This window comes from Pyxicephalus adspersus, chromosome 3, assembly GCF_032062135.1.
Source record: "Pyxicephalus adspersus chromosome 3, UCB_Pads_2.0, whole genome shotgun sequence".
Classification (NCBI taxonomy): domain Eukaryota; kingdom Metazoa; phylum Chordata; class Amphibia; order Anura; family Pyxicephalidae; genus Pyxicephalus; species Pyxicephalus adspersus.
In genome coordinates, this window is record NC_092860.1 from 64,479,542 (window position 1) to 64,493,782 (window position 14,241).

General features: G+C 37.9%; 1 protein-coding gene across 3 annotated transcripts in view; it reads right to left on the bottom strand.

Annotated features, from left to right (window-relative positions):
* Positions 1-3,498: 3,498 nt before the first annotated feature.
* The window catches only part of REXO1 (RNA exonuclease 1 homolog), an 80,170-nt gene continuing 69,427 nt past the window's right edge, over positions 3,499-14,241 (bottom strand). For all 3 annotated transcript variants that reach the window (XM_072404958.1, XM_072404959.1, XM_072404960.1), the window contains exons 14-16: positions 13,862-14,000; positions 12,814-12,934; positions 3,499-4,488 (exon numbers count right to left, since the gene is read on the bottom strand). In XM_072404958.1, coding sequence (XP_072261059.1) covers positions 4,400-4,488; positions 12,814-12,934; positions 13,862-14,000 — 349 coding nt within the window. In that variant the 3' untranslated portion in view covers positions 3,499-4,399. The remainder of the gene's footprint in view (positions 4,489-12,813; positions 12,935-13,861; positions 14,001-14,241) is intronic.

Below are 14,241 nucleotides of genomic sequence, written 5' to 3' on the forward strand. Positions count from 1 at the left end.
TTGTACCAGGGCCTAAATACAGTGAAAAGACTTTTTATTATTAAGATTGTTTACCAACAGTTCAGTTTCTGAAATACACCACCAGCCTGCACGGTGCTGACAATCATATTATATTTAAAGTCTCCTAAATCACCTTTCTCCCCCATTAAAATTGCTCTGTATGAATTTCAGCATTGGCTGGTGTGTGCGTCATCAGTGATTCTTACAATATCCTCTTCCGCCACAATTGGCCTGATTTAATAAAGCTCTCCAAGGCTGGAGAGGATACACTTTCACCAGTGAACCTGGATGATCTAGCAAACCTGGAATGGATCTGGTCCAGGACTGAAAACAAATGCTAGCAAATAGCAAACGACTTCTATTCCAGGTTTGCTGGATCACCCAGGTTCACTGATGAAAGTCTATCCTCTCCAGCCTTGGAGGGCTTTAATAAATCAGGCCCAATGAGAGAACAATGAAGAGGAGGCATTATGGTATAGGACACAGGTCAGCTGTGCTTCTGTGTAAAAATGGGAACACATCTGTTTGAACATACTGGGGGGAAAAAAGAACCCGAGAATACTGGTCACTAAGAACAAAAATGTTCTCCTATAAGAAGTAAAAAAATAAACCTATACACATCAAAACTGCCAGTGCATATCTGCAGAAAAAAACATTAAAACATGCTATAAAAAAGTTTTTAAAAAGTTTTAATGTAAATGTTTCAGCAAAAGAAAAAAAATGCCTCAGAAAAGAGAAAATGCTAATATACATTGTTAAATTAAACAAAACATGTAAAATTGTCAGGCTACACAATTTTTTTAATTTGTCTTTGTTTTGTTTTTTTTAATTACAAAAGCTCTATGTAACAATAGACAAGACATTAACACTCACCTCACATAGTGCCAGTAGTAGTTTTCATCATGTCAGTATCTTACATCCAAAGTACCCCATGTTTTTTTTTTTTTTGTTTTTTTTTTTTTGCATCTGACATTGCATTTGACAGACCTATGCAAACCTTTAAGGATTTTACAATCTGTATGTTACAGTTATTTGAATGACATGGCTCATTTGCTTATATGTGTACCTTGCTTTCCTGATGTATTTGCAAGCCCTAACCATGACAAAGCATTATACACATCTGGATAAGTTAGGAGGCACAATATCAGTACAAAAAAAAGTTAAAGTGTCCAGAGCTTCTGTTAAACAGTTCTGATGGCTTTCTCCTGAGAAAAAGAAAAACAAATTGCCAACTGAACAGTTCTTAGCAGCATGTCAGGTGGTGAACAAGACGACACTTTAAATGCTTTAAATACTTTCAAGGTCTGTTAGAATCACAAACTAAATGAGTAGTCTTAATTTTATGTTTTGCTGTCTTATTACAGAATAACTTAGCCACCTATTGGTATTTCAATGTTACGCAAATAAACCAACAAGATGTTAAAGGATAAAAGTACTTTTCAATCCCTTTTTTTAAGTTCTGCTGCAGTTAAACAGAATATGCCATCTATACTGATAGAAAGATATGTCATTAGGAGCATAACTAAAATAAATGCAATGCTTTTATACTTTTGTATGTATGTATGTGTGTGTGTATATATATATATATATATATATATATATATATATATATATATATATATATGTTTTGGTCCAAAACCTTCAGGCGTCTGCTAGAAAGTTGTTTAACCTTTAAACAGGACGATGACCCCACGCATTCACCAAATCAAATAATAAATGGCTTTAACAGAGGAAAATTACAATTTTGGAATGGCCTAGTTAGAGCCCAGACCTTGATTCAATAGAAAATATGTAGGGTGACCTGAAGAGGGCTGTGCATAAGAGATGCCTTTGGAAGCTGACAAATTTGGATCGCTTTTGCATGGAAGAATGTGCCATGCTGGTAACATCTACCCAAAATGCCTGTTAAAAAAAATCGTTTAAATGCTGTAATTAAATAAAAAGTATTGGTTAAAGGGTGTATTGGTTAAACACTTTTGCTACTATCTTATCTTACATTGTCTTATATTTTATATTTGTTTCATTAACAGATTTGTTTGTTTTTCAATAGGATTGTACAGGTTATAGTCAAAAAGTAGTGGTGTATGGTGGATAGATTTATAGTGTCCTAAAGGATGTTTAAGACTAACCCAGAGTCATCAGATGATTATAGAACAAAAGAAGAGAAAAAGAGGGTTTTGGCAAAATAACAATATTGTATTGAATGATAATTTTCTCATATGACAATACAAGGTGATCATTTTGTGAGCCACAAAATATAGATTGTGGTTTACACAAGGTCTAAAATCAGTTCAGCCCCCTAGGGCACTAGACATACGTCAGAGTTGACTTGCAGATGTAAACCTGTTCGTATTGACTGTAGTACCCATCACGTTTCGCCATTTTAGGCCTCTTCAGGGGTAGCGGTAAAGTCAGCGTGAAATTATTTACACAAGTGGGTATAGCAATTTAGGTTTTAAAACATATGTATAAATAATATAGTTATTGCAACAGTTTGACAGACTAATATATTGATTAAGGTTATCAAACATATATTATATAAAATAAAGTATTGTGCACTAAAACAGTTTCCAGTACATATGAACTGGTATACAGAATATAGATGCAACAAGGCATACTTATATATTCAATACATAATATGTGTTTTTTCTTTTTGGAACTTTTACCATTACTCAGAATTTTCTGTATAACAGTCAACAAGGTCAGATGACGTATGTCTAGTGCCCTAGGGGGCCCGAACTGATATTGGACCTTGTGTGAACCACAAGCTATATTTTGTGGCTCACAAAATGATCATACCTTGTATTGTCATATGAGAAAATTATCATTCAATACAATATTGTTATTTTGCCAAAAACCCTCTCTTTCTCTTCTTTTGTTCTATAATCATCTGTACAGGTTATAGGTCACATTAAGGATTGGAAAAGTGATTTATTGTGGTCTCATTAACAGGAGTGTGTACACTTTTTATATCCACTGTATGTGTGAGTGTAAATATATATATATATATATATATATATATACACACATATATATATATACACACACACACACACACACACATATATGTACATACATATACATACACACACAATATATATATATATATATATATATATATATATATATATATAAAACATTTGTTAAGAATATGCACTTAAATGTACTTAGTTTGGGCAAAGGTGCAGTAAAATAAACTGGTGAAGAACCTATGACTATTTTCTGGTCAAACTGATGGCAATTAATTGGGAAAGTGTGTCACTTTTCATCAGATTTCAACCAAAGCAGTTTGCCAGTCATAGTTTGTTAAAATTGCAATAGAAAATAATTACTGCTGCACATTTGTGTCTTTACTAGTCATTGTTGAGCAACTCTAGCTCTTATGACTCTACACCTATAGAATGCTACATTCATACCTCCCCTACTTGGATTGTACACTTGTTTATTAAATGGGGTCCTAGTCACCTTCAGTTTGTACTGGATTTCTATGAAAGTCCATTAATATTATAGGATTATTTATTGTACAGCACTGCATAATATGTTCACGCTTTATTAAAAAATGATAATACTGCTATTGTGACAGTTTAAAGGAATATCCAAATAACATTCAAATAAGTTTAGAGGGGTTCGTCAATCAAAACTGGGACAAAAAAAAAATATACAGGCAGGTAAACTACAGTGACTAAAAGCTGATCAAAAGCCCAGTGACTGCTAATAAAAATGGCAAGTATAAGTCATTAGTGCTTTATTGGATAACTGTGCTTTAAGCTTATGTGCTTAGCAGCATGAAATAAAATTGCCTATCAACCTATATTTCCTAAATAACCTATAAAAAAAATATCAAAAAGTCAACAACCTATACAATAAATTAGAAACAGACTTAAGACTTGCATTTACAAATATGTAAAATTATTTAGATTATAATCCGTATTGAACATAATTACAATATATGTGGTATAGAATATTCAAACACTTAATTGGTTGAAATTACCAGTTAACTTTGCTCCACAAATCCACAAAATAAAAAACAAACTACTTTCATTTTTGGTGCCAGCTTTTGCTGCAGTTGAGAAAAAAGAAGTCATGCGCAAATAAAGGAGAATATCTCAAATTCAGTGCAGTTGTGCACGCGTTTGTATAACTGTGTTACTAATTCGTCTCTCAAAGAAGAGATCATCCAGCAAAATACCTTTTCAATGCATCGAACAGTTCATTCTTTCAATTACCTTTAACAAAATTCATATTTTCTGGAGGTCAAAACAAAACACAGTCTTCACATATTTATGAATTATCCATGTGCTACAGCTTCAAATTGTTTCAAGTATGTGATAGCCTAATACCATAACATTGTTTATGACACAATAACCATACAAAGTTTTGATAATAGCTCTGCAAGGAATCATCGTTTAACTTTAGCATCTTCTTTGATACGCCACAACATTAGCTCCATACAAGCACAAGCATCTTCACTGGAGTCATGTCCTTCAACTATCAAAAACAAACAAACAAAAAAATGTATATTATAGCTTATATTGATAAAACTTATATTATAGCTTTATAATCTTTCTTATCCTAAAAGAAAATCAAACACTCCCAAAATAAAAAGAGTAGCACCACACACAGTTGAGGTCTAGAATCCACAGTTGACTTTTTCAACATATTTAAACAAACATTTTTTAGACCTCCATTCAAACAGGACCTACAGATAAAAGTAAAATACTTGAACAAGTGTCACATAAAAGTGGCATGGCATAAATATTCCTATCATCAAAATTGGCATGGCATAAATTTTCCTATTATCAAAATAATAAAAATGCATTTTTTCATGCTGAAAAAATAAAGATTATCCATTAAATCAGAATAAAGTGTTCCAGGTGACATGCCAATAATTAGAATTGCTTTACGGGGCATATGGTTAAAACATGTCTAAGTTCAACATTGGATGTCCAAGGTCTGGTGTTAGCTTTGCTTTTTGTGACTGTGGTCTCCTCATGCTCTCTAAGAGCTTAAAAATAGTAGGAATCTAGTAGGGCTAAAATTTACCTCTGCTATCTGCAAAATAATTTACATCTTATGTCAATATAAATGCCTATATAATCAGAAAGAGAATGTACCAATGTATCCTCCATTAGAGAGGTGCCAAAATAATCCGTTCCTACCTAGCACAAGGATTATTAAAGCTAAAGTACACTTTACCATTAAACATACTGAACACAGAACAAAAACAGGAATGTTTAAAGTCCGTTTTACACAGACCTTACAGTGAAGAATCCTTTCCTTACCTGGAGCATAAACTTTTTTTTCCTTCAGACCCAAAGAGTGCCCCCCTCTTGTTCTTTGTAATGATCTTAAAATGAAAAGTTTGAAAAATAGTTCTCTATATGCACCCTTTAAATATTTATACAGGGTGATCATATCCCCCCTTAAACGTCTCTTCTCAAGGGGGAGTAGATTCAGTTCAGATTCATTTTTCCTCATAGCTTAGCTCCTCCATTCCTTTTATTAGTTTAGTTGCCCTTCTCTGCATTCTCTCCATTTCCACAATGTCCTTTTTGTGAACTGATGCCCAAAACTGGACTACATATTCCAGATGTGGTCTTGTACAGGGGCAGGAATATGTCTCCCATCTGTGCAGTCTATTCCTCTTTTAATACTTTTTAAAGTACTTTGCTAGCTATTGACATTGCTTGGCATTGCATGCTGTTAAGTCTATGATCTACTCCCAGATCCTTTTCCATTTCTGACTCCCCCAAATGTATTCCTAGACTAGTGCTCGCCAACCTTTTCGCTCCCGCGGAACACTTAAATTCACCGGCTCCTGACCGGGCATGCGCGGGGAGCCGGGTGTCACTCACAGGGGGAGAATCCTCCCCCATAGTGACGTCATGATGACATAACCCTGCCCACTCCAGGGACACGAACCACCCACTTCCCTGAGCCTGGGATTTCTATAGGGGACATGGTCTGCGGCTCTAGTCAGTGCTTCCTGTCACTGGTGTCCTTCTCCTGACCCTCCTTGGGGTGGGGCACCAGCCAGAGCCACGGACCATCAAAATGTTCTTGCGGATCACCGGTTGGCGACCTCTGCCCTAGACAGTATGAAGCATGCATGTTGTTAGCCCCCAAGTGGATAATTTTACATTTATCTAAATCCGCTTGTAGATTATAGACATCCTGTATGGACCTAATTCCATTACATAGTTTGGGGTCATCTGCAAACACAGAAATGGTACTTTTAATCCAAAACTCTATATCATTTATAAAGATGTTAAACAGTAAAGGTCCCAACACGGAACCCTGAGGTACACCACTAATAATCTTAGACCATTCAGAGTATGAATTAATATTCACTCTGGATGTGGTCTTTAAGCCAGTTCTCTATCCATTTACAGATGGACTTTGCTAAACCTATTGACCCTAACTTGCATATTAACCCTCTGTGGGGCACGGTGTCAAATGCCTAAAGTCCAAGTACACTGTATCAACTGCTATTCCACTGTCTACTTCCTCATAAAAAGAGAAAAAAATTTGTTTGACAACTTGGGTCTTTCTTGAATCCATGCTATCAGTTTTATTATTTTCCAGCAGAAACTCCTATACGTGGTTCCTGATCAAACTCTATATGACCTTTCCAACTATGGACGTTAAACCAACCGGTCTGTAGTTACCTGGTAATGACTTTTCTCCCTTTTTGAAGATAGGAACCACATTGGCCTTACGCCAATCCATTGGTACCAAGCCAGCTAATAAAGAGTCTCTAAAAATTAGAAATAATGGCTTTAAAATTATAGAGCTCAGCTCTTTGAGGACACATGTATGTAATCAATCAGGTCCTGGTGTTTGTCAACCTTAATTTTGCCCAACTATCATATCAATTTTGGGCAATTGTGAATCATTTAAGGCAGCAACATTGCTGTTATAAATTTGGCTCTGGCATTTTCCTTTGTGTACACAGAGCTAAAAAGAGCGTTTAGTAAATCCGCCTTTTCTTTATTCCCAGTTACCAACCTAGAGACCTCCTTTAAGGTTTGCCTTACTTTCCTTTGCAAAATGTCTTTCATTTTGATGTTTTGTACATTTTATCTCCTTTTTACATCTTTTGTTATATTCTTTAAAGTATTCAAACAATGAAGTTTAAGAGGCTAAAAATAAAAACTTTAGAGGTGTGGCTTCGTGGGCTCAAAGAATAACCGCTTAGAGAAAGAAAGCAGGGCAGAACAGCGATGGGCAAAACAAGGCAATCTATGTTGGACAAGATTCCTTCTGCCTCTCGATCAGGATATTGAAGATGCTTCTCCCGTGTCCTCTTCAACGTTGGAACATTCCCAGAGCCCTGCCATTGCTGCCCCAGACTCACCCCTGGCTTCCTCCCCAGCAACACCAACGGACTCAACAGGACTGAGGGATTATTGGTGAGCCAGCCCAGCCCCCCCCCCCACGCTCCCTCCTCCCCTGCTATCAGCAAAGGGTCTATACCATTCCCATGCACATTCAACATTGTCCTCCTGTGCTGCTGTCATAACTAAGATGGCCAGGGAATCTCCCCGCACCGTCTCTGAATGGATAAGGGGCTCCCTCTTTCCAAGTCTCCAGATCTCATAGGCTGCACCACGTTGTCCCTACCATCCACCCCTAAGTCCATACACAGCCACAGGTGGGCGCTGCACCTGATGGGGAACCCACCTCTGTTCCAACAACAACAAAAACAACAACAAAAACAACAACACAGGGTCACCCCCCCCCCCCCAGGTGTCACTGGCATAAGTCCCATACAGACAGAGGACTTTACATTCCTTGGCAAAATTATCTACAAAGCATTCCTACCAAAAGCAGATTTCCAACACCTTGTGGCACAGGTACATGCCACTCAAATCGGAACCTTATGTACAGACTTAAAATTTTTGTCGGGTAAGGTGGAGAGTCTGGACTAGGAATTGCAACAGGCTGAAAGCTATACTGATGACCTGATGCATAAGACTTGGGAATAGGACATTAAAATTAGAGAACTCCGGTGCCTGGAGGACTTTGATAACCAAAGCCATAGAAGTAACATAGGAATCTGGGGCTTAGCAGAGACGACCCAGGCATCTGACCCCAAACTGCTACTCCAGGCGATCTTTAACAGTATTCTAGGTCACCCCTGATCCCAGGAGATTAGGTTCCATAGTGCTCACCGCGTCACGCCAACTCTGAACTGCAGCGCGAGATAGTATTTGCCAGTTGCTGGACTTTGAAGGAATATTCACAACCTGGCATTTGATGGGGCCCCTCTACAACTTTACTAAGACCTATCTTGGCATACACTACAAGGGAGCCGACTGCTGCAGCCTCTACTTACCACCCTCAAGGGGCTTTCCTTTCAGCCTCACAGCCCGCCGGGACAAGAAATTAGCAACCTTACGCTTTACAGAAAACCTCACCACCTTCTGCAGGGATCTGAGAATAGAATGTCCTAAACTGCCAGGATGAGAACCTGAGACGCTCATGCTTCCACGCTCATCACCATGGCAAGTAGTTGCCCCCTTAAGAGATTGTGGCACCTCATCATTCTCCTTCACCACAGGATCGACCCGAGGGAGACTTGTTTTTGAGGCAGGGCAGACAGCAAACAGGCGAAGTCGGAGTCCAGGCTCGGGGCATGGCAGGCAGCAAACAGGCATAGTGGGAGCCCTAGTATGGGTCAGACCAGAAATAGCAAGGAAACACAGCACAGAGTAGCAAGGTAGCTGGTGCAAAGTCATAGCACCAGCCTACATTACTGCTGAGGCTAAATAGCCTTCACCACTTTAAGGAGCTGCTCCTCCCTGGGCTGTGTCAGTGTGAGCAAGACTGCCCACAGACAGGAAGTCTTGCATGGTAATTCAGGCAGAGACAGAGAGCGAGTGCTCCCCTTGGCAGCTCGATGAGACAGACATGCACAAGACACTGCAGGATGGTTCAGTGGGGAGCACAGGTGTTTATTTTTTTTGGTTGTCATGGTTACTGTCCTTTGCTTTCATGTGTTTTTAATATGTTAAAAGACCTAAACTTGAACACCAAAAGAAAACTAGCTCTAGAATTTAAGCACCTGTCGGCCGAAGTATCTACTCTCTCGCAGCAGTATTTTACGAAAAACAAAGGCACTGTTGTTAGGGGGCAATGTATTGCTTTAAGCTTCCGCCTGAAACTTAGTGCACCCTTACAATGCAGGCTCTGCAGGTAGCTGAAAGGGAACGCTCTAATAAACCAACCCTGGGCTTTCATCGAAAAGTGACCTACCTCTGCTCCAAATTACATGCTCTGAAACTGCAGAAGGGCAGCTAGATGATAAAGCGTACCCAACAATTGTACTACCATAAGGGGAACAAGGCAAACACCCTCCTTACTCGTAAACTGTGAGAAGCACAATTACAATCTTCTCCTGCAGTGGTCAAGGATGAGAATATGGCCCTTTTGTATAATCACTCCCAAATAATTTCCTGCTTTGAGGCCTATTATTAAAGGCTATACCAAAAATACATCAGGCCCAAATCTCTCATGGAACTTTTTGCAGTCCTAAGGCTATGTACATATGTCAGATGATTCTTGCCCGATTATTGTTTCAGGGCTAGTATCGGATAAGAATCTGACTTGTGGACAGCGGCAGTCCGATATCATTCATGGATCCTCTCTGGCTGATCCACTTTCATCTGCAATGCAAGTGAAGGTCAGAGAGCATAACAGGGTGTGGCTCATTTGTTCTCTTCCCTCCCCCTCTCCATAGAGCAGGACAGCGCTGTTCAGATGTTGTTGTAAAGGATTGTGAAAGACCTTTTCCAACGACAAAAATATAGTCTAAGGTAGATTCTTGTTTAGCAGGTATCAAATTACCTAAGATTCACACATCACAGAGGAGGAAATCACCAAGGTCATTAAACAGCCACCAACCCTATACTACCCTCTACCCCACCTATACTATAACCCTTCTTTCCCTGATCTGGAATTTACATCATTTTTAGGTTTTGATACTCACCTAAATTTCCCTTATGTGTCGCTTCGTGGCTGCATTTTGCCTTCAGTAATTGCCCCCTCCGCTGATTTATCCGCACAAATCATTTTGGAGGAGGTTACATTACAATATTTCCCTACCTGCAGTAGATCTATGTAAGTTACTTATAACAATAATTAAGAAAAATTTACAATGTTTGGAAGCACTATACAGTTAAATAATAATAATTTATTCATGGGTCTCATTTTCTGATTCCTGAGGAATTGGACATATAATCTGCAAAATGTGTTGAATACTATATTTATGAGAGAATGTACATGTTCTGTTGTCTCTTTTATGTTAATTGTAGATATTTTTTAGCTATACACATGATATTATACTAGGAATGATAATATACTAAGAACTACACTTTTAATGTAAAGAAATAAAAGTTATGTTTTTTTTCTGGTATTTAACACCTTTTAAGTCCCTTTACATATTCTTTGGTTCTTTTGCAATATACAGTTAGGTCCATACATATTTGGACAGAGACAGCTTTTTCTAATTTTGGTTCTGTACATTAACACAATTAACTTTAAATGAAACAACTCAGATGCAGTTAAACTGCAGACTTTCAGCTTTATTTCAGTGGGTTGAACAAAAAGATTGCATAAAAATGCGAGGAACTAAACCCCTTTTTTTTTTTCACTTCATTTCATGGGCTCAAAAGTAATTGGTCAATTGACTCAAAGGCTATTTTATGGGCTGGTGTGGGCAATTCCTTCGTTAGGTCATTATCGATTAAGCAGATAAAGGCCTGGAGTTGATTTGAGGGGGGTGCTTGTATGTGGAACATTTTGCTGTGAACAGACAACATGTGGTCAAAGGAGCTCTCCATGCAGGTGAAACAAGCTATCCTTAAGCTCCAAAAACATAAAAAAAAACATCCAAGAAATTGCTACAATGTTAGGAGTGGCAAAATCTACAGTTTGGTACATCATGAGAAAGAAACAAAGCACTGGTGAACTCAGCAACGCCAAAAGACCTGGACGTCCACAGAAGACAACAGTGGTGGATGATCGCAGAATAATTTCCATGGTGAAGAGAAACCCCTTCACAACAGCCAATCAAGTAAACAACACTCTCCAGGAAGTAGGCGTATCGATAGCCAAGTCTACCATAAAGAGAAGACTGCATGAAAATAAATACAGAGGGTACACTGCAAGGTGCAAGCCACTCATAAGCCTCAAGAATAGATAGGCTAGATTGGACTTTGCTCAAAAACATCTAAAAAAGACAGCACAGTTCTGGAAAAACTTTCTTTGGACAGATGAAACCAAGATCAACCTTTACCAGAATAATGGCAAGAAAAAAGTATGGAGAAGGTGTGGAACAGCTCATTATCCAAAGCATACCAAATCACCTGTAAAACATGGCAGAGGCAGTGTGATGGCTTGGGCGTGCATGGCTGCCAGTGGCACTGGGACACTAGTGTTTATCGATGATGTGACACAGGACAGAAGCAGCTCAAATCCAGCTAAATGCAGTCAAATTGATTGGGAGGGGTTTCATAAAACAGATAGACAATGACCCAAAACATACAGCCAAAGCAACCCAGGAGTTTAATAAAGCAAAGAAGTGAAATATTCTTGAATGGCCAAGTCAGTCACCTGATCTGAACCCAATTGAGCATGCATTTCACTTATTAAAGACTAAACTTCGGACAGAAAGACCCAAAAACAAACAGCAACTGAAAGCCGCTGCAGTAAAGGACTGGCAGAGCATTAAAAAGGAGGAAACCCAGCATCTGGTGATGTCCATGAGTTCAAGACTACAGGCTGTCATTGCCAGCAAGGGGTTTTTAACCAAGTATTGGAAATTAACATTTTATTTTGAGCTTTTTAATTTCTCCAATTACTTTTGAGCCCCTGAACTGAAGTGATAGTGTTAAAAAAGGCTTTAGTTTCCCACATTTCTATGCAATCTTTTTGTTCAACCCACTGAATTAAAGCTGAAAGTCTGTAGTTCAACTGCATCTGAGTTGTTTCATTTAAAATTATTTGTGGAAATGTACAGAAACAAAATTAGAAAAAAGTTGTCTCTGTCCACATATTTATGGACCTTACTGTAAGTACTATCCCCCCCCATGTTAAACTCCCAAATAACGGTCAATAAGCCTGGCAAAGATCCGATGAATTGCTTGAAATACAGACCCATTGTGCTACTAAACTCTGATTTTTAAGATATTTACAAAGATGCTGGCTAACCGCCTTGCTAAGCTTCTTCCTTCTCTCGCCCACGGGGATCAGACAGGCTTCATACAATATCGCCATGTGAGTGACAACACTAGGAGGGTGATTGATGTTAGTGATAGACTACCTCCCTGGTTTTTAGTCTGGATGCCGACTAGGCTCTTGACTATCTTACCTGGCCTTTCATGTTCCCTACACTCCATTGTTTGGGTCTCTTGCGAGCGGCTCTTTTTACTCCACCCCATCAGAACCGTGAAACTGCCACACGCATTCTCCTGTCTTCCCCAATTAAATAATAAACTAGGCAGCTAATAAATATTAAACTCCACCCTATCTGCCCTTTCTATATACCCTCTTGCAGCGTACATCCTTTACATCCGTAAAACCTTAAAAAAAAAAAAAAAAAAAAGAAAAAAATAATCACTTTTCGTAGACGTTCTTCTCACTAACAACCACTCACCACCCTTCCCAATGTCCAGGCTGGCTGGACAGAAGACATTTTGGCAGCCATTTGTGGACATTGTTTGGCTTAAAGAAAAAGTTTTTAATCCTAATGAAGGAAGTCACACAAAAATAGGATTTGTTTGCTACCTGAAATGTTCTAGTAATGCTTACCACTATCCTGTATAATACGTTTAAGATGATCTGCCATTAATGAACGAAGGGCACGCTTGTATGGTAGACCCAATCGATGAGGGAAAACAACAGCTGTGTCAACAACAGTGAGATGAATTAGCTAGGAAAAAAAATATTCAAGTATAAATATATATTTTCAGTCAAAAGCAGTAACCAATAATTGTGCTTATCAAATATCTGACGAGTTTTATTAGGAAAAAAAAATAAAATGCAAAGAATCACATATTTTTTTTTTTTAACAAACACAATGCACATATGCTTTGTATTTAACATTAGATGGTTATGTCCTTTCCATTCTTCACAAGAACACAAACACCATTTTTTAAAAGAAACGCAGTGGAACCTGTCAACCATGATCTAGCATTTTGTGGATCAGAAAAAATTAGTCTTATACAAAGTTCTAAATAACCATGAATAAACAGGTATTAATGTAAATAAAGTATGTTTTAAAGGTTATTTTGCTCATTGAAAGATTCTTCCTGTCACCTGCTGTGATTACCTGTGAACCTGATTGCTGTGAACATTCACAATATAGAGGTGTAATAATACCAACAGCATTATCTGCACTAACCTTTAGTAAAAATGTAGCTCATATTACCAAATATAACATATATGGGAGGATAGTCCATTTTATATTTTGAGACAGAACACTTTTTTTTGTAAAGAGACCGAGTTTAGGGTGACTTTTCATGCAAATTTCAATGAATAATCTGACTGTACACATTCTCGTATATAATATCACTTTCTGTCGGTAAAACCATTTCCCATGATGTGGGATAAGCTCAAAGCATGTAAAGGACAGCAGGCAATAATAATGTGACTATTCCAGCAACCATTACAGGCTCATTTATCACGAGTCTTACTCCACACACCCCTGTTCACTGCAAGGCTGTATGGTAACTTCATTAACTGTATCTTTTAAAAGGGGGATCACAATCTAATGTCCCTACCTTGGTCTAAGGACAATTTATTTCTTTGTTCAGCAACATATAATAATGTGTCTTTTCAAAATGAATACATATAATACCTTAAGTGCAAAAAGATCACTTTCCAAGCTATGGCCTATTAATATGGTGTCACTGCTGAACATGCAAAGTAAAACGGCTTGAACATCTCGAAGAGTTATTCTGGTGTTTTCCAGATCTTCTTCTGTTACACCAGAAAATCTGTTCAATAAATAAGAATAATATATTACAATGGCGTTAAAAAATAAAATAAAAAAAAAGGTATGTATGTTGCTTGGTGAAAAACATCATGCCCTTAACTGTTACACTGCAGTATAGTACAAAAACAAAATGTTGGTACAATTTTTTTTTATCAACATACAGAATACAGATTTTGATTTTTTATTTCAGAATTTTTCAGGTGTAGCCAAATTTCCTACCGCACGCACAATTTCAGGGTAGC